Source organism: Anopheles bellator, chromosome 2 (assembly GCF_943735745.2).
Source record: "Anopheles bellator chromosome 2, idAnoBellAS_SP24_06.2, whole genome shotgun sequence".
Lineage (NCBI taxonomy): Eukaryota > Metazoa > Arthropoda > Insecta > Diptera > Culicidae > Anopheles > Anopheles bellator.
In genome coordinates, this window is record NC_071286.1 from 44,271,835 (window position 1) to 44,291,466 (window position 19,632).

Below are 19,632 nucleotides of genomic sequence, written 5' to 3' on the forward strand. Positions count from 1 at the left end.
TTGCGATTTGCCCTAACCGAATGATGTTCGACGGATGAACCACGCGTCAGCAACGAAAGCATGCGCACCGCGGTTTGAGTGAACGTCGCGAGGTCCACGTTGTTTCGTTTTGTCTCTTGAGTCTGTTTTTCGCGAAACAGGCTTCTCGCCATAGGGCTTTTCTTGCTGCGTTTTCCTTTGGTCGTGAATGAATCAGCTGACGTAATAGCTTCATCGGGTTGCTCAGCAACTGCAACGGTTGTTTGGTAGTCAAACGGTAGTTTGATCTATTTTCCTTCCAAGTGTTTCTTTCTAAAATGTTCATAATTTGCGAAAATCAAAAATTTGCGTGTTACGAAACGTGCAAAACAACTAAGAAAGCATTTAAAAATGTTGCTTATGTGTTATGATCGTACGGTTTCGGAATGATGCATGATGCTCTGATGTTCTATCCTTTCGAGCATTATCCTAGAAATTGGTTATCCATCGCTAGAGCCACCGGCGGCGTCGGGATGGGCTGAGCGAGCCGAAACAAGGAACAGCATACTTACCTGGCATAGGGGTTACCGTGATCACTAAGGCGGTTCCCCCAGGGTGAGGCCCTTCCATTGCACTTCGGTTGGGTTGACCCCTGCGATTATCCCTCATGTGGATAACTCGTATGCGCAATTTTTGGTAGCCGGGAAGTGCGTCCGCGCACATCCCGATCGCAATTTTAAAACAGACGAGAGGTATTGAGATTTACTTGGGCCGACAGTTTTCGGCTTTAAACTATAGTCGTGGAAAGACGAGCATGTGCATTGGGAGTCTTTTCCAAGGAGATACCGAAATCAATAAATCAATCAAAATTGATCTCAGCTCATTAGATAAGAGTAGTTTAAATACAACGTCAAGTAATATTATTACGACTGTTGAGTGTGTTTCATCTGTTTTATCATTATTTATTTAAAAAAAGAGGCGATTGTAGTTTCGAACTCAATATCTATGTAAATAAAAAAAAACATCTCTTTTATTGTTTTTACTTAATTGATTTATTTGATCGAATGTGCCAGATTAAAGTAAGGAGCGCAATCCTCTATAAACCCACATGATTCCAACATAATGCCCACATAAACATAATATTAAGCCATCTACATCTACTTGTCTTTACGCAGCTTCTGACTGGACGTTTCGATCGAATCTAGCCACAATTTAAGTTCCTCGGGCATTTCGGGTCGCTGTTCGGCACCCGGAAATTCCTTCATCAGTTCCAGCACATTCGTGTTGGTAATGCATTGCTTCGACATGGCCACGGCCCGCACAAATCCGTCGGCCAGCGTCACGAACTGCTGCTCGAGATAGATAGCCTTTTCGTCCCACCAGACCAATCTTGTAGTGATTTTGTACGCGTTAAAGATGGGAATCGTTCGCCGGTAGCGCACACTGGACGCACCCTGTACGGCACCGCCACGCTTTGCTTTGATTTTTCCGTAAATGCCGGTCAGGCCATAGAAGTGGAACCGAGCAAAGTCCAGCTCGCGCAGATACCGCGCGTTGTTCATGTGGCGGATAAATATGTCCACGTCCTGTGTCGTGCAGAGGCTATAGATCGACGTCTCCTCCGTTACCTTGCGTTTGCGCTGGAACAGCATTCCGTACCCAAGAGTAACGACACACCGGAGGAAGTAGTTCACATCCCAAACCATGTACAGTACGAGCAGGCTCACGAGAAACAGACAGGAAAACATTATCTGAAAAGGAAAACAGAGAATTTTATTATAAACCTAAGACTGTATCGTAGAACCCCAGCATCCCCTACATTATTTCTTATTCGAGCACTCAAACTGCTCGAAGTCAGTTTGTTTACAACCAAAGTGCTCGAATGTGCTTCGTTTACGAACGTAGAGATCACGGAAATGTCAATTGCAAAGGATCCACGTTTAGAGCGGAGTGTTTCGGTTTCCGTGACGTGTATTTCTAATTTTTATAAATGGTGGGGCTCGGAAAATCTAAATCATTAGCTCACCGATAGTTCGTGATACCATAAACAACCGGACCCATATTCTGCGATTGGAGAAATTAAACATTGATACAAACATGAAGCTCAAAAGTGTGGTGGTACTAATAGAAGCGGCGTTTTTGATCTGTTGGTTTCAAGTTACCGATTCGAACGAAACGAACTTTGTGCCCACCAACGAATGGCAGGAGCTTGCAGAAGATCAACCCATCCCGGCAGGTTTGCACGTTAGAATCAACCTGTCCACTGGCAAAAAGGAAGCAAAACTTTTAGATACCGCACAGAATCCTTTGGATGCGGAGTCGTCACTGTCACTTGTTCCCGGACAGGAAGTAAAGGATCACGGCGTTGATCGACCAATGGAACCAATGGACCCAGAAGCACTCAAGGAACGACTACGGAACATCCCAGCAAATGTCTTTGATCGAGAAGATGAACATACGAATGGCGGACCGCATAAAAGCTACGATCAGATAAAACAAGAATTAAAGGAAGCTAATATGGAGCTGAAGACGGACAGCGAAATTATGACCACGCTGTTTGCCCGTTTTGAAGAGCTGCTCCCACGAACATCTGAGCGCCACCAAGAGCTGGACACGGTCTTCGAAGACCTGCGTTACCTAGCCCATCAGATAGATAATGCGCTGGAGTTTATCGATCGCGGCGGATTGGAGAATATTATATGGCCAAGCTTGAATCGTACTACCGAGACTAGCATACGGATTCAGGCACTTGTTCTTCTGGGCACACTTACGCAAAATAATCCGAAAGCGAAGGTGTCGCTGTTCGAACGGGATGGTAGTGCCAAGCTGCTGGCGGCCTTTGGCCGAGCCACATCGTCGGATGAGATTTCTGCAGCACTGTACGCGTTCGGTAGCTTGGTACGAAAGTTCCCGTTTGCCCAGAAGCAATTGCTTACCGCACATGGTTACAGTTTGCTGCGTGGCGTCTTGGAGAAACCGGTCGAGCTGAAGGTCAAGGTGAAAGTTTTACAGCTGATTGCGGACTTATTGGAAGACTACCGAAGTGTGACGGGACGAGGTGAAACAGATCAAGTAACGGCCGAACAGTACCGATCCACGCAGCTTCTTGAGGGCTTGGAGAAAACCGAATTCTGCAAACATGCCGAAGAATTCTTTCATTGGCATCGATCCACTCTCCTGGCGGAGGAAAATTTGATTGACGAAGCGATAAAGGCCATGCGATCGAGCATGGTACCTTGTCAGCAAAACTGGTCGGAGGATCCTCGCCTTCGGCATACGCTCTTAGTGATCCGAAACACCCTGGACAATCGATTAACGGACGTCAGCGACCTGGTCGAGTATCGAACAGAAATTCGGCGTAACATCGACGAATTCGTCCTTGATCTGTATGGACCACCAAAAGACGAATTATGAGCTCTTGCGACTAGAGATAGGATGTAAATAAATAATTTATTACGTTGCATAGAGACCAGCTTCTATTAAAGTCCGCTTTTAGGCGTTTTCACAATTTACTTCGTCGAAACATTTGTCAAAACCGACATTTTTAGATTTTTCATGGCCAGCCGAAAGCTACTTGTCGATTGTTCAGTATTCAGCCTAGGCCTTCGGAACACACATAAAAATCGAAACTAGGTAGCTTGAACATTTTCTCTTTCGTCAACGGGCAACAGGTTGTTTACGTCACAGGGGTACGCACTACCGAAGATATCCTTATTTTCAACTAAGTACCGCTTCGTTTGTATTAAATTGAAGCAACATTTAGCGCTGTTTAACTTTTCTAATTGGGGAAAGTCAATTCACATTCCTCTCAACTACTGTCAGTCAAGCTAATTCAGTTATTTAAGTTTTCTACTGAGCTTTCTTAACTCTGTAGAGATCATACACTTTTTGTATGCAACATGAACTTCAAACCCTTTCCCAGCGAAAACAATTCTGCTCAAGGGTGGCCGTATAAATTCATTACCATTGCAGATGTGCGACTTACGGATTTTGGAACTTGTGGCTGGCAGCAAAAACTCAAATGGAATCGTTAAATCGTCTGCCACGGCACTGGTCGAGACTTATCCTACACCATTAACAAGCACAGGTACGATCGCGGCAAGACTGATAGAGGTTGTTTGGGTCGCGGGCCCCTGACGGTGCCACGAAAACATGATCGCACCTGGCAGTGTGTGAGTTGCGGTGCATTCGTGTAAAATACCTGTCCACAGGTACACGCATACTGATACGTTAGCGATCCGCACCAAAAGCTAACGGGTTGTTCAGCATCGAACGCGATCTTCCGACACGTTTCAGTTGCGCAGCATTTGGCTGCTCGCTTCGGTGGCTTCGATCCACGCCTTCAGAACTGCCGGCTGTTCCGGACGCTCCCGGCACTCCGGAAACCGTTGCACGTATGTAAGCAGCGATGTGCCGATAGCCCGCTGTCGTGAGTAGGCAACGGTGCGGACGAATCCATCGTGAAGTGTGATAAACTTATGCTCAAAGTAGATCGACTTTTCATCCCACCAGCAGAGCTTCGTTTCGACTTTGTAGGGCCTGAAGATGGGCAGCATGCGCCGATACCGCACCATGCATTCACCCTGGAGGAGGTTTTTTGCATTCCCCAACGGCCAGAAACGGGTCCGGGCGTACCAGTAAAAGCGGCAAAAGTCGAGCTCGCGCAGATACCGAGCGTTGTTCATGTGATTCAACAGGAAATCGATGTCCTGCGTTGTGCAGAATCCTGTGGAAACGAAACATTCGTACTCTAGTGATACCGTACGGGTTGGTAACCGCAAGAAACTCACCATAGATTGTATGCTTATCGGTCACCTTTATCTTTCCCGGTACGAGCATAGCGTGGAGAATTGTGAACGCCACTCGTATGAAGTAGTTCACGTCAAACAAGGCGTACAACAGTGCCACCACCGCGATTAAACTCCACATGTTGCTGGCAGATTCTCTGTCCCTTGTGCTAATCCGCCAGAATTGAATGATTGAGTCTCTTCTACAATAATAATTTGTCGCGAGTGGTCCACAACCCTTTGTAAATATTGTACAAAACAAACCGTGCCCTAAACCAGAACGCGATTAGGGTACCGACGTCACGGCTGTCAAATTGATTTGTTGGTCAGTTTGAAAACATTGCCTTTTGGCGGTTTTTCGTTGTGTATTTCAGGATCTTCAAATAAGTTAATCCGGGAGAGAATTGGCAAAGATCCACTACCAAGTACACGCAACAGCACGCAAACTCACGTGCACTCTGCTCGGTGGCTGGTTTGATACTAAGCACTTTACCGGCACGCGACATTTTCAACTGAAACGCTACATTTTATTAGAATAATACGGTCCAAAGGTTGCTATTGCCGGAAGCGTCTCTGATATGCGTTGAGCGATTAGATACAATAGGCGTGCAAAAGTTATCACCCTATACATGAATCAGTTCGGTTCGTATTCTATGCCTAGAGCTGCACCGTATCTGAAGTAACATAGTGTTTGGCGCTGTAAATGAAAAGTGTAATGCTCAACACAAAAAGCTTCAACATGACCCCGTTGAAGATTTACCTGAGGATGATGCAATTCACGTTGGGTCAGCGGGAGAGCGTTTTTCTAGTTGAGCCAACACAATGAGGGTAAATAATTGATCTTTTTAGCCGAGGATGGTGTTGCATTCTGTCTGCTGAGTGTTGCTTTCTTTTCATTCCCATACCGAAATTTATACCCACGATAGGATCTACGAAACTTTACTGAAGATGGTTAGTTTTCCTTACTAATAGTTAGCTGTAAAAGCACGGAAGAATTTGAATGAAAGTTTGAAAATGAAACAAGCAAGTAAAACGCATTAGGAAATGGATCGTTTTTTATTTTTTCTTCGTTCGAGGTTTGTGCGAAATACAACAAATTAAAGAAATCCATTCTACAATAAACGTGTGTGTTTATATTCATAGCTAGCAGTTCTACGTATAAATGATTGCAAGAATCACGACATGTTGTGTACCGCCGGTTGCACAATTACAACATATTCCCAACCATTCCAGTAAAACCTTTATTGATTGATGTAATTCAAATCTTTCTCGATATTCTTGCGCCCCACGCTTTACTACCTTTTTGGGGTAGAACACAAGTTCGGTTTCTCCTGTATCGAATGAGCGAGTCACGCTGCCGTACTACATAAATGATTCGTTTCGGATCCAGATTGTGTACTTCAGATGCATCCACGATCCACCCCGTCAACAAGCCCTTCTAGACATACTGTTGGCTATTTTTTTACGTGCTTTGAAGTCCGTCAACATAATATCGCTGCTGTTACAATATTTATTGTTTTCGATACGAGTATCTGTAAGAAATAAACCTAAAGATGATAAAGGCTGAACAACAAATGGCCTCTTCCTGTTTCTTAGTTCATGGACGTATGTGACAAAAAACTTTCCCATAAGAAAGGCGCCAAAGGTCCTTCAGCATTAGGAAAATGAACATGAACGTAAGGTTTGAATACATATCACTACGTAAATGAAAGACAGAAGAGCTGTAAAGGGATTATTCAAACTAGAATCAGAAAAGAACGAAATTTCATTACATGTGAATTTTCGTCTACAGTAAAGGAAACGATTGTTACGTTTGCCTTGAAGGAAAGGAAATTAAAATCAATTAAAACAGGATTGATTGTTTGCCGGAAGAAAAAAATGGAAGAACCGCCGAATGTCACGCTCGTTTACATCACACTGCACCACTGATTCTGTTTCTCTTTGTATGTCACGTGTATCTCGTCGTCCTTCGTGTCGGCGGTGGCCGGACCATCATCATCGGTGGATTTTTCGGTCGATGCAGCGTCTTTCTTTTCTTTTGCTTCTTCACCAACATCGACTACCATCATCTTGCTGCTAGCGTCTTCCGGGTTGGTACCGGTGGCCGGCACGGTTGTGGTGGTGGTAGCTTCCGCCGAGACCACTTTGGACGGGTTCTCCTCTTCGACGGCCAGCCCATGTTCGTTTCCGCCAACTGGAGTACTGGTCGAGTGAAGCTTAACGCGTGATAGACGATTCTTGAGCATCGTTACGGGGCTGGCAACGAGGCCGAGGAAACCGCTGAAGTCCAAGCGTGCCCGTTTCGGACTTTCTAGTCCCTCCACCGGACCATCGGAAGTCGACTCCGGTGTTGTATCCTTCCGCTTACGGGACGAGGAAACTGGTGTGCGCAGACTGTCGTTATGAATGTCTGAACCAACTGTCACGTTCAAGCTCGAGACAGAATCGTTCATCTGTTCTGCCGATCGACGGTGAGTTAGCATAATGTTGCTGATGGGACGAGTCGACCGACGACCCGTAATGGAGCGTAGAGGACGATTGATCAGGCCTTCCTCGCCGGTGGTTGGAGTGGAGGGGGTACTAGACTGCTCACCGGCGGTTTGTTTCCCGATTTCCTGTTGTTGTTGCTTCTGTTCCATTGAATCAGTCACCGGTGTTTTCTGTTCCATCACCGGATCAAGCTTGACGTCCCCAGCGTCACCACCCGATCCTTTATTAAAAGAAGTGTGCAGCGCCATTCCGCCTCCGGTGTAGCGCAACAGTCTTGACTTCTTGACTGATGCCGGCATTGGTGAATCCTCGTAGTCCCACGGTTCAAGCAGCAACGATTCCATTTCAGAACCATCAGCGGCGAATCCTTTAAGTGGTTTCTCTTTCAACAGAGAGTTTTCTACAACCGACGGCTTTCCTGCCGGTTGCTGCTGCTTGGGCGTTGAAACGACCGGTGATAGCTTCAGTTGCTCTGTTGTTTTAGGAGCAGCACCACCAACCGATTCCTCTGCCAGTTGCTTCTGTTGGGATGATCTTGAGCGAGGACTGTCGCGTACCTTAGCAACACTCTCGGCTGGTGCCGGAGTAACAGCTTTGGTGGAAGTGGCATCCTTATCTTTTTCGTTGCTAGCTTTCGCCAAAACAGATTTGTCAACCGATACATTCGACGAGACAGACGCAAAGTTCGTATTGTTGTTTCCATTCGTGGCCTTCTTCGATTCCTTGCCTGCGCCATTCGATTCCGGTTGTTGCTGTTTGACACCGGCAACGTACATATGGTCATGCTGATATCGCATTTCATTCGATGGTGTGGATGGGTTGTTGCTGTTACCGCCAGAAGTCATCAAAGCCATCGATGGTGAAACACCAGTGCCAGGATCCACAGCGACCGGAATAAGTGATTGCTTCACCTTCGTTGGACGACCGGCACCATTCGTTGCATTATTGGGTTGAGCCCCTCCGACCGTCGAGGCCGTACCGCCGAATCCTCCCTGGTACACTTGCGGCGTACGGCGCCCGGACGACTGATTCGAAACGTGCAGCGACATCTACGAGAAATATAGAGTTCGTACGGGAATTAAATCAACAGTCTAAACCCCTTTCGCGCTTCATCGCGAATGCTACCCCGGAGAGCGGAGAATACGATAGCTTGTGCTACCGCGCACAAGAGAAAGAAAATTGGGAGCGAATCATTGCGTGTAGCGCGCTCCACTAAACTAAGGGGAGGCTACAATTGTTGAGTTGCTCTGCGAGAGGCGATTGCCGGTTGCTATGATTCTTGCCACGGATGGTTTCTTGTATGCGAAAGCACCAATACTACTCCACATACAGCACGCATATCGGTTGCTGCCATCACAGAGCGGAGCATAGCGGCACTCTGCCGTCCAGCTCCACTTCCGACCGTAAAGTATCTTATAACGCCAACGAACAATGTACATTCGGCTGGTCACATAACACAACGACAAAATCTACGAAGAAGACCGCGAATGGGAGACATAATGGGAAGTACAAGATTCGCGTTTCCTTGCCGATCGTCACTGTGTTGTGCTGCGAGAATGCCTCCATGCTCTATGCTAGAGTTCGTTCACGGCGCAAGTGGATGCCGACTAAGAACAACTGGAAACACGAAACGCCACGCAACATGGCCCTCTGGGCTGCGATTATGTTTGATTTAAATCGACAATCGAAGAGTGCAACAAACAACGCTCCGCACCTACCTCGCGCACAAAACGAAACACCTCCATTATCAGGTCTGGGCGTCGTCGGTGCGTGGTACCGAAAACATTTGTCACGGCCCCCAGCATTAAATGTACCCCTTTTTTAAATGTACGTGATGTTCGATCGAGCAGAGCATTAATCTAGAGTGCGTTGCTAAATCAGTGAAAGAATATCAACGCGAACGCTCCGTGTTTTGCAAAAGAAATCAAAGTATGCCAAGGATTATTTTATGTGCATATAACGGAGAGGTTAGTTAGGACGGTCATGATATCGGAATGCAGTTTGTGACAATCGATGGGACATTTAATTAAATTTGTTTTAATTTTATCAACTAAAACTGTAACAGTAAATTATGCATTGTCCGAAGTCTTCCGCGTTCGAAACAATCCGTTGTGATGCCATTGGCGATTCTTCACAAACTATGAGCGTACATTACATTTGTTTTCATTCTTATAAATACGGTTACAAAAAGAGAAAAGCGACAAAAGCATTGTGATAGATTCCTAAACTAGCGAAACACTCAATAAAAATAAGTTGTTGTAAAAAAGTGCAATCGCCTCAAAGGGAATTCCCTCGGGCGAAGCAATCGAGAGACTAATTTCAAACGTTTTAAGTGGCACGTGTTCAACATGATCTTGAAGACTCTCCCGAAACCATTACAAAACGGGAAGAAGCTTCATTCAAAGTCCGTTAAGTAAATATTTATCCCAATGCTTTCCGAACGCATGAGTTATGCAAATCTACGACGTACCGCAGCAGAACACGCCGCACGGTCTTTTTTTTCGAAACATAGGCACGCCTTCCAACGACCATGACCGGCCGCAAACAGAACCTATTGCGGAGGTGTAAAAAAAATCTGTAATTCTCAACTGAAACTGTACCGTTCCATTTGATTTTGTTTGTAAACGCTAACGTTGGGATTCGCGAATCGCCGCGTAAAGCCAGGGGGTATTATTGCCATTGCGCGTTGTTTCGTTCTGGGACGATTTCGACGCGGTTCGCCAATTTTTGTTTTGTTTGATTGTTTCATTCAAGCACACAATTAGTCTTCTCTGCGAGACGAAAGATGTAGATGAGGAGAGAGGTGTCGCACGAAGGGTACTCTACTATTTTTAAAGAGACCTCGAGAAGCCATTGATGTGTACCGAGAAGGTATGTTGTGCTCTGCCACCACCCAACGCTAGAAAACAATATCGTTGGTCCCTGTGGTGCTTCCAATGTTTGGCCTTAGTTTGAGAAAGTGTCTCTCTTCGTACCGCTTCTGTGTCACCTGCTTCTAGACAACATTAGTCTTTGACGATGTCGGAGATGTGTAGGGTAGGAAAATGACCTGATGGACACACTTAATGCTCAAGTAATATATCTACTCAAGACTATCACGAGAGCCAGTCAAGTCAATCGTCAACCGAGCTACTCACGTCCTGCAGGTTTTATAAATAAATATTCAACGGCTTGTCGCCGACTGTTGAGAAACCGCGAGGTCTACGACTGGCGGTGTCTTGTTCCGCGTTAATTGCGCTCACTCAGAAGCTGAGGCCTACCGATAACGGGAATGATAGTGGTGGTCGTGAATTGACAGTATTTCACATCTAATTACACCACGCACATCTTAAAATGTCCTATGCGGTGAAGGAGTGAGCGGTAGCTTGATCGGTCTTGAAAAAATGACCCCTAATAGCAGGGAGTACTACTAAGCTATCTGAGTGATCCTCTTAGCTTCCCAAAATCACGTGCATTTGCGGTTCTTTATTTGAGACAAGCAATTGTTTCTAAGCTTGGTATGATAAATGCAACTACACAGCATAGCACAATACATTCCTTTTTTTAAATAATATGTTTAGCGTCTTATTGCTTTTCGCTTCATTATGAGGGATAAATTTATCGAATGTTTTATAGGCCATAATTGCAGTTCAAGTTTGAAAAATAAATGGCGCAAACGCAACAACCAACTGTGTCGCGTGGCCGCCGTCACTCCAATTTGCTCTTTGACCGAAATGTTTACAAACAAAAATGGCAACGATATGGGAATGGCCAACGGTGCTGCTGGAGCGGAAAGACACACAACCTGTTCAACCTGTCTTCCTCTCCCGTGGCGCCCTTGGTTTTCACTTCTCCCAACTTTTTCCCACACGAATGCGCAACCTGAAATCAGGTGCTGGCTGGAAACAAGCAGGGGCCCTTTGCATTCCGCCCAGGCACTGCTACTTGGATCGAAGAAAAAGCTGTTTGGCGGCTTTGCATTTCCTTGTCACACGCGTTTCGAAGACCTGGAAAGCCATGTTGTGCCGCCGTTGGGCATAAAAATAACAAGGTGAAAACTTGTTGACACCATCATTTTGTGAAATAAAATTATTATCACAGATTGGGCATTACTTTTGATCTCCAAAATTTGGAAATAAATAAAATAACTTCACTAATTCATAAACTAACCCCAAGTCCCCAAATCCCAAATGGAATATCGCTGGATTTTTATTATACCACCTAATATTTGTTGCCTGGCGACGATGAGCAAGTGGTAGGTAGTTTTTTTTTTTTATTTGTTTCCGCACTTCATTTATTCCCTCAGCAAAGCTGTACCCTTTGCCTAAAGGCACGAATGCGCGACACCCATACACTCACACCCTAAGCATCCTTAATTCGAGCAACGCTTGATGCTTCACACACACGTATGGCACACATTAATTTGACGCAGGAACAGGCTCAGTTCTTACACACATACATCTTGCAAACTACAATCCTCTGCCAACGGCCGCGAATGGTACAGCATAAATATGGGAGTTTAGCTCATTTTTCTTTTCTAACTTTTTGCTCATCAGTGCACAGAATCATTTTGTACCACAGCACTGTTTTCCGGGTACCACAGCACGCGAGAGCGAATCGAGCTTCGTGCAAATTGGACTTTCCAAAGTGCCCTTTTTCACCGGAATCGTCAAATGGCGGCAGAACATAACCTCGATGCTATGTTGTAGCAGGTTGGCACGGGCGGGAAATAAACTATAAATAATCTTTGGCTTTTCGGCAATGAAAAATGTAACGCACTCGACATTTACAGGTACTACTGAAGGCACCGGCAAACGAAGCTATTCGTTTCTCTTTAAAAGCTTACCGTTTTCTGCGTTAGCTGGCTTTCTGCGGGTTGGGTGGATCAAACTTTGTAATGCCGTTTTTGTTTACAACAATAGATGGCCACACACTTGGGATTTAATTTGTTGACACAAAGCACACGGCGAACACTTGGTACAAGTAACAAGGATACCACACAAAAGATGCTACCAGTTTTCGATCAGCAAAGCCCTTGCGGTAATGGCGGCGCGGCTGGTCGGATTTATTTATGTCACTTCTGTACACATATAGAGTGTACCACTGTTTTGCTGAATTATGTGCTGATTCGTTCAATAGTTTGGTAGTTTTTTCACCGTAAATACACTCCTGATACCGACCTTACCACACGGACAACGGACTGTTGAGTGGAAAGCGCGGCCTTTCCTCAAAGAGAGCGGCCAACTATTCGCAATAAGGTACACATACATAGACAGTGCCTTTGGCAGCAGCATACGGTGTTAGAGCGAGACGGGGCTAAAAAGACGAGCAAAGCAATAAAACGGGAACACGGAAACAGCACTTGCTTCGACGACGACGCCAGAAAATGAACTGGGTTAGATTTTCGTTTCAGAGTTGGCGGCTGATATTCTGCTCGAAAACGGGTTATAGCGACATATTGCAACAACAGCAATTTTTTGCGCTACTAACCGTTTAATTTATATTTCTCGTACAAATTTGCGATTAATGAATTAGGCGTAGACTTTATATTTAATGAAATTCAACTATGCAACGTAAAAAGCTATCCAAACCAAAAGGAAAAATGTTAACTAGCCCCTTCGAGCAGTTGTGCGTTCGAGCAGCTTGTAAATGTCAGACACGATTTTCGAGTACCACGAAAATCAGTCATCACCGTGGACGGAGTCGGAAAGTAACGGGACGTTCAGAACGAATATTAAATCATTTTTAACAAAAATCCTTCAATTGTAAGTATTTTAGCGCGACTAGATGAAATTTTCACTTGCGAGCAATACCTACCATCAGTTTTTAACGAAGGGCTGCGCTTGGATTGGCGTTAAATTGGAAAAACGATGATCATATGCCCCCAAGTGCGACCAACATTGCACTGCGGTTCTTGCCTGATCGACCGGTCGGGACCGGCATTTGGCCAATTTTTTTGAAAATCAGAATACGGAGGCGTTCGGAAAGGCGCGTCAATTGATATTATTTGGTGTTGATTTTGCACAATCGTGGAAACCAATCCGTGTGCTCCCAATCCTAGTTCTTTCCTCACAAAACACGTTTTCATACAATTGCAGCATCAAGACCTACGATGGAACAATTGATACAGAACCAGATCGTATCGGCCGCGGAACTGCTGGAGAAACAACTTGATAGTGAACTTGGTCGCCTGGAGTCGCTCAATACCGATGATTTGGAAAAATTGCGTGAACAGCGCATTCAACAGCTGAAAAAACAGGCACAGCAGCGTCAGGAGTGGAAGAGCAACGGACACGGCGAGTACAGTGAGCTGGCGGATGAGAAAGAGTTTTTTGCTATGTCAAAAAAATCGGCCAACATAGTTTGCCATTTCTATCGCGACTCTGCTCCGCGTTGCCGGATCGTCGATATGCACCTGAAGATTTTAGCAACCAAGCACCTGGAGGCCAAGTTTTGTAAGGTGAACGCGGAGCGGTGTCCGTTTTTGACCGAGCGCCTACGCATCAAGGTGATACCGAGCATTGCGCTAATCAAGGACAGCAAAACGAAGGACTACATCGTAGGGTTCACAGATTTGGGAAACTGTGACGACTTTAGTACTGAAATGCTCGAATGGCGTATCGCACAGTCCGGAGCGATCGAGTACAATGTATATATATCCTATCGATGCCGTTGGTGGCAAGCATTTCTAAGCTTTTCCTTTACCTTTCAGGGTGACCTGCTGACGCCACCGGACGTGAAAAAACAAAAGAAACCAGCCAATCAAAAGACAATTCGTGGGGGCTACGATTCGGACGATTCAGATATCGATTTTGACGATTAAGAAACGATGGTGGAATACGTGTTTGGTGTGGGAGTATGTTATAGCACAATCGTTAGGCGATAAAACTCGCGGCTCCGTCTATTGGTCGATCATGCGTCTGGTAGTGGCATTAACAGCACAGCGGTGCAACGTTGTTCAAGGCGTACTATCAGAACAGCAAGCGTTGGATGCTGCTGTCATTGCAATTAAGATGATTACATTCAATAGGGCATCTAAAATTAAGGCTTCTTAAGACCGTCGCTACCCTTCCCTTGTCATGAGGTTTATCTTACTTTTTGAAGTTAGTTTTGTAACGAATGGACAAGAACTTCCGTCTCACACTGCCAGCGAAGAATGGTGCTTCTTAAGACAAGCATCGCAAGCAGCATAGCTTGTCTTGGAATGCTTTCATTGGCTTCTCTGGACTTGTGTTTCAAAATTGCTAAGTATTTTGCGGGTGCGCATTTTTAATTTCAATTACATTTCATTAACTTGCTAACATGACTCACAGAACTGGAATGAAAATCGCGTAACGTAACAGTAAGACAGCGATTGTCGGTATCGCATGGGAAACAATCGAAATGTGCTTATTTATAAGAATCAAAAAACAAGTTTAGTTTATCTCTCTCGTTGTGGATGGCTTGCAAGTCCCTAGACCGAGTTAAACGAAGCGCTAATAAGTTATTTAGAATCGAAAGCAACCTAACATTAAGGATTCAATTCTGATGTTCGTACTGATGCCGATGACTTGGTACCTTTAATAAATCACACGAAAAGTTTTCTCGTAGCTCAACGGTTTATGTAATGAGTCAAGTTTGCAAGTTTATTTGCGAACAGCAACAAAGGCACCAGGAACCCATTTGAAGAATTATCATAGGAATAGTTTTTCTATCAGATTTATAGATTTCGCATCGCTTCGCAATACATTTCACCACTGATAGTGACTGTTGATGTGCGCTAGCTTTTGAACTCTTGCTCATAAACCCGCGGTGCAGCTTGTCATTTTCTTCTCCGTGCGTACTCTTGCGTCTTTTTAACCGTGGCAGGATCCGCCGGACCATCCGCACGCACTCCTGCTGTACCAGTTTACCGTGGCCAACGTATGGGTCCGTGGCCCGTGCACAGTGAACTTGCAGTCCCGGTACGTTTGGCGCCTTGTGTCTAGTCTGCGTTCGTGTGCATTTGAGTTGTATGTCCAATTAAAGGTAATTGAAGATCTACTTCGCGACCGTTGTAGGGCAGACGGCCGCTACATTCGGTGGAACAATAGAACGAGTGTTAGAATCTTGAATTACATGCGGGAGAGCGAGGAGCATCTGAGGGGTCGAACGCCACCCTCATCATAATCATCATCATCAGCTCATTGGAGCATCGTGATTGTTCGGGCCTCTCTCCGATTTTGTGGTGCATTAGTTGTCTATGTTGCGGCACGACTTCTAGTTCTTATTTGTCGCAAACCAGCACCAATGCACGACCAGACTCTCAGACGTGGAATTTATGTGGGGAATTCGCGTCTGTACGAATTTAAACATCGGTGACGATAGCCGATTCGCGAGCACGTTATACACGAAGGGAAGAACAAGAAGGCCATGCAAAAGCGAGAGAGAGAGAAAGAGCTAATAAGCTCCATCTTCACGGTGGAGCAAAACCTTCCGGTCTGCGGTCCCTTGAGATGCTGCTCTCTCCGACGGTGCGTTCTCCGGATTTTCGACACGCAATGGAGCTACTATTGACTGAGCAGTCCGTAGTGCATGTGGTGTTGTCAACCGTATACTTGGCTCCCTCGCGGCCGTTGTTTGCCTTGCAAAGTAGTACGCTTCAGCAACGTTACGGAAGTGGTTGTGCTTTCGCCGTGAACTCTCCGTGCTACTCCAGAGGGTGCGTATTTGAAGTTTGAGGAGCAAAAGAAGGCGACAACAAAAAAGTTTGCGATAATCCAATTACGCTGAACACATGTGACCAGCGGCGGCGGTGTCTGTGAATGAAAATAGAGTTTCAACGCAGCGTTGTCAACGACGACGATAATTAGCGATACGCGTAAGCACAGCCGACATACGGCCGCTTCGAACCAAGAAAGTAGCGAAGGTCCGACGCTCTGAAAACGTCTCCATGCAAATCCAGACAGTTCACGCTGTAGGTTGGCGTGAAGATGATTGCTCATTTAACGCTCATTTCGCTCCGGTGACGACGACGCAGCATCCGGCGCCTTGAAACGTGTTTTTGAACGTTCTTTTAGCAGATCAAAAAACCCACTCCGACTGAACGCGCTAACGCAGGTTCGCAAAGCAATACAGCATTATTTCATGAAACCTAGCCCAGTAAGTTACGCCTGGCCCCAATCGGTCGGTTTTCGTCCTTTAACGCTCTGTGTGTGAGTTGCGCAAAAAAGCGCAAACCATCAGAATGGCACCGGACCGGAAGAAGCTCCGATGATGAAGCAATCAGCAGCGTACCCGGTGTGCGGTGGGGTAGATTGCGTTTTGCAAACCGATTACATCATATATCCTTCATCTCTTTTTTTCTCACAGTCTCGACGCGTCATCCTTGTCAGTCTCTCTGTCTGGCGGTGATGTCGGTTTCCGGTGCTTGAAATGTGCTAGAGTTTATTCATTGTGCAACAACACATACACACACAAGTCGACGCGAGAGTGCAAAAAAAGTGGTGGTCATCGGAAAGAACGAGTGTGCTTTTGAATGAAGGTGAAATCTCGGCCACAGAGCTAAACCGACCATTACCGCTTGTGCTTTCTTTTCGTAATTGAAAGTTGGAAATTAAAGCGCAGCAGACTTGAAAGGGCGGCAAGTCAACGCATCGTTTTTATAGAATTCGGTGCTTTCCGTTTGTTCATGTTGGTCAGTTAGTGTGTGTGTACGTTTGCGAGTGTACATCAGTTCCAGGCAAATCTTGCCCAAAAGTCTCGTCTTGCCCAACCTTCCTTGGAAGCTACGACGATGAGCGCCAGCAGCAGCCACGGTCCATCGGCCTCGGTCAGTGCCGTTTCCACGCCGATAAACGCTGGAAACAGGCCGGATTCGGCACCGGCTTTCGGGAGTTCACAAGCATCGACACCTCCACCAAACTCGGGCGGAAAGTTTCTCGGTAAGTCCTATGCGTCCTATGTGTATGCCATGTCCTTTCGAGAAAGCTCACCTGCAACTCCCACCCGGCCTGATTGGTAGATGTGTTGATTTTTGACACCGTCGCGTTTTACGTATCCTTCGCTTTAGGATCGGACCCACTTCCCGTCGTAGACGATGTTCCCAGATTGCTCGTTACTACCCCAAAACCTTTTGTTTCCTTCGGCGGATATGACAATAGATACGTCGTGTGATGTTTGCTAAGGGTTTTTGTTACTATGATGGACATCCGGATATCTAGCCAGGTGTGGTGTATTTTGTGTTGTAACAACACATAATACACACTTTACACTGTTAGCCAGGTACGGGTGGCCTTTGGCATCTACTTTGGCTGGACGGGATAAGTTATGAACGTCAACATACGGTCTGGCTTTTATCTTAATGCGTAGGCAGCATTAGCTTCAGACAGATTTGATGCTGCTTGTGATGTTGGACCCTGTACCAAAGACTTTGCGACCATCGTTTTGCAAAAACAAGAGGCAAAACTGAGTATCTGGCATTCAGTTTCAGTTCGTTCCTACATGTAACCTTTCTAATGAATCGTTACAGCGAATCCATGGTCTTTTCCTGTTACACTTAAAATAACGATCAGACCGTTTTGTTCGATCCAAGTACGTGGAGGCGTAACATACGTTCGAAGGTTAACCCCATTTTATCGACCACTTGATAAACTTGATCAGGACTTGACTCGATTCGTGAGGGGTTGGCTAGGCAAGAACCATGATGGGTGGTTCTATTTAAAGGTTCTCGAAGTGAGCGAACAGAACGAAGAATGGCGTGATTCCAAGTCTAAAAGTAGCGTTTGGCTCCTTTTGTAGCTCCCGTAGCACAAGTGCAACAAGTGATGCGCTGCTGCTGATGTTAAGGTATCTCCTATTGTTTTAAGAGTATCTCCCAAGAAGCAAATACACGATTCCAAACTTTGGACTCGGGAGACATGATTGGTGTGGAGGCTTTTCTCGTAGGTGGCGGAGGAGAAATTGTCTGTTTTAGATTCATGCTACCGTTCTTTAAATCTAGAAATAAAGCTCTTTACCTATTTTAATGCATAATCTAATCTGTCGAATGTTTAGATGGAAGAGTTTCTCAAAGGATTTAAGATTCCCATGTGATCTCAATAAAATCAGAAAAAAGATCTGGTATAAAACTCGTAGGGCATTGTTTAGCTAACTTTCCAGCTCTAGCAGAGATTTTTCGAGTCAGCTGTTTGCGGCAATGGAAACGTGTTAATTTCCTATTGCGAGTGAACTTCCGGCACAGTCGCCTTGCTGAACCATCAGGAAACCATCAGCTGTTGTGGCAGGGTCGCGTGAAACTGCTCCATTTGCGAACTGCCGCACTTGAGCACCTGATCCTTTAGCCCGTAGAAAACCGGACCCCATTTGCCTACGAACAGTTTACAGTTGGTCGTAGTGCACAAATAATGGAATGACTCCGTTTGCTGGTACGTTGGCATCACCGTCTCACCGTGTTCCGGCGATCGTCCTTTTTACCTCCCCATCATCGTGACACTCGGCTCGTCTCGGACTTGATGTATGTTACGCCATCAACATATATACACAGCTCGAGAAGCTCGTGGGGCCCGCCCGGGGGAAATAAACGCGCAAAGTGTATCGCGTGCCAATTGACAATTTAGCACTGCCCACCGGCATGACATTGCTGCACTCCTGTTTGTTGCCGTAAGCAGATTGCGGGCATGGCTGATGATGTAGTTGGCATTCCATAGGTTTTTGTCCCTCTCTCGGGGGGTCTCTTCGAGGATTTGTTTATGCAGCGTCACCATCACGAACCGACGTTGCTGCATGCTTCAAATCACGCCACGCACGTTGTCATGTAAGTGTGGAACGAATTTTGTGTCCTGCCAGGAAAACGAAGCGTAAAGCAACGGCGTCCACCCTTCGGAGCCGTTTAACGTTTGATCGATTACGGTTTGATTGGGGTGTAAAGTCGCTGGGTGCTGGGTATATGCATTTTTTATTCTGCCGCAAGAGGCCACATTTTTAGCTGCAGTGCCAAACCACACGAAACACACATTTCATGGTTTCGCTGTTTGGACGAACTACAGACGATGAAGAAAAGCAGAGGTGTGCTGGAAATTCTAGTTTTGAGACAATAGTTGCAAAATATGGACGGATTACAGGATTCCAAACGAGCTGTATGCTACTGAACGAGTGCGACTTTTAGCATCGAAATAGTTCAGTAGTACTTTATTTATTGTACAAATTGGTTCCTAAATTTAAGTCTCTTATCTTCACCAAATTGATTTAAAGAAGCAGTAATGGAACCCTTTATTTACAATAAAGCTATTTACAAACAGCCACATTAATCAGTTTGAAACGCTTGTATGTAACGCTTGTGTACTTCAAAAGGCTCTAAACTTATGTTTTTACGATCTCAGTACATTATTGTTGATATTTTTCATTTCCATAATTTTGTTCAATATACAGTAAACATTTTCTTCGACCCGAAATGGATGTA

The 19,632-nt window shown here is 45.5% G+C and overlaps 5 protein-coding genes and 1 non-coding gene across 11 annotated transcripts in view; 4 read left to right on the forward strand and 2 right to left on the reverse strand.

Annotated features, from left to right (window-relative positions):
• The first annotated feature begins 522 nt into the window (after positions 1 to 522).
• LOC131212998 (U1 spliceosomal RNA) lies at positions 523 to 686 on the forward strand. Its single transcript, XR_009156947.1, has one exon. It is a non-coding gene; the product is annotated as a U1 spliceosomal RNA (small nuclear RNA).
• A 306-nt stretch (positions 687 to 992) lies between these two features.
• LOC131210603 (protein THEM6) lies at positions 993 to 5,196 on the reverse strand. Of its 4 annotated transcripts, XR_009156867.1 has the most exons (3): positions 4,749 to 5,196; positions 3,944 to 4,684; positions 3,257 to 3,342 (listed from the first exon to the last, which is right to left on the reverse strand). XR_009156867.1 is itself a non-coding variant. In XM_058203876.1 (2 exons), exon 2 carries the CDS (start codon positions 1,704 to 1,706, stop codon positions 1,116 to 1,118), a length of 591 nt encoding a protein of 196 aa, XP_058059859.1. In that variant the 5' UTR covers positions 1,707 to 1,709; positions 3,944 to 4,240; the 3' UTR covers positions 993 to 1,115. The 4 variants fall into 4 exon arrangements, 3 of the variants coding, with proteins under 3 accessions (XP_058059859.1, XP_058059858.1, XP_058059860.1); XM_058203876.1 differs by lacking the exons at positions 3,257 to 3,342; positions 4,749 to 5,196 and adding an exon at positions 993 to 1,709 and having other exon boundaries at positions 3,944 to 4,240; XM_058203875.1 differs by lacking the exons at positions 3,257 to 3,342; positions 4,749 to 5,196 and adding an exon at positions 993 to 1,709 and having other exon boundaries at positions 3,923 to 4,240.
• Positions 1,909 to 3,423, forward strand: LOC131210600 (nucleotide exchange factor Sil1). The gene has a single exon (XM_058203872.1). The coding sequence runs from the start codon at positions 2,056 to 2,058 to the stop codon at positions 3,370 to 3,372; it is 1,317 nt and encodes a 438-aa protein (XP_058059855.1). The 5' UTR covers positions 1,909 to 2,055; the 3' UTR covers positions 3,373 to 3,423.
• Positions 5,197 to 5,788: 592 nt separating the features above from the next.
• Positions 5,789 to 12,572, reverse strand: LOC131210599 (uncharacterized). The gene is made up of 2 exons (XM_058203871.1): positions 12,061 to 12,572; positions 5,789 to 8,284 (listed from the first exon to the last, which is right to left on the reverse strand). Exon 2 carries the CDS (start codon positions 8,282 to 8,284, stop codon positions 6,653 to 6,655), a length of 1,632 nt encoding a protein of 543 aa, XP_058059854.1. The 5' UTR covers positions 12,061 to 12,572; the 3' UTR covers positions 5,789 to 6,652.
• A 330-nt stretch (positions 12,573 to 12,902) lies between these two features.
• Positions 12,903 to 14,797, forward strand: LOC131209742 (thioredoxin domain-containing protein 9). Its single transcript, XM_058202873.1, has 3 exons — positions 12,903 to 12,979; positions 13,313 to 13,863; positions 13,927 to 14,797. Exons 2-3 carry the CDS (start codon positions 13,327 to 13,329, stop codon positions 14,035 to 14,037), a joined length of 648 nt encoding a protein of 215 aa, XP_058058856.1. The 5' UTR covers positions 12,903 to 12,979; positions 13,313 to 13,326; the 3' UTR covers positions 14,038 to 14,797.
• A 1,873-nt stretch (positions 14,798 to 16,670) lies between these two features.
• The window catches only part of LOC131211753 (oxysterol-binding protein-related protein 8), a 28,032-nt gene continuing 25,070 nt past the window's right edge, over positions 16,671 to 19,632 (forward strand). For all 3 annotated transcript variants that reach the window (XM_058205351.1, XM_058205352.1, XM_058205353.1), the window contains exon 1: positions 16,671 to 17,116. In XM_058205351.1, the coding sequence (XP_058061334.1) occupies positions 16,969 to 17,116 (148 nt within the window). In that variant the 5' untranslated portion in view covers positions 16,671 to 16,968. The remainder of the gene's footprint in view (positions 17,117 to 19,632) is intronic.

Bases quoted from the DNA above. Each gene is read 5' to 3' on its own strand.
- LOC131210600 (XM_058203872.1), top strand. From the start codon at position 2,056: ATGAAGCTCAAAAGTGTGGTGGTACTAATAGAAGCGGCGTTTTTGATC.
- LOC131209742 (XM_058202873.1), top strand. From the start codon at position 13,327: ATGGAACAATTGATACAGAACCAGATCGTATCGGCCGCGGAACTGCTG. The intron at 13,864-13,926 runs GTATATATATCC...TTTACCTTTCAG, and splicing joins CCGGAGCGATCGAGTACAAT to GGTGACCTGCTGACGCCACC.
- LOC131210599 (XM_058203871.1), bottom strand. From the start codon at position 8,284: ATGTCGCTGCACGTTTCGAATCAGTCGTCCGGGCGCCGTACGCCGCAA.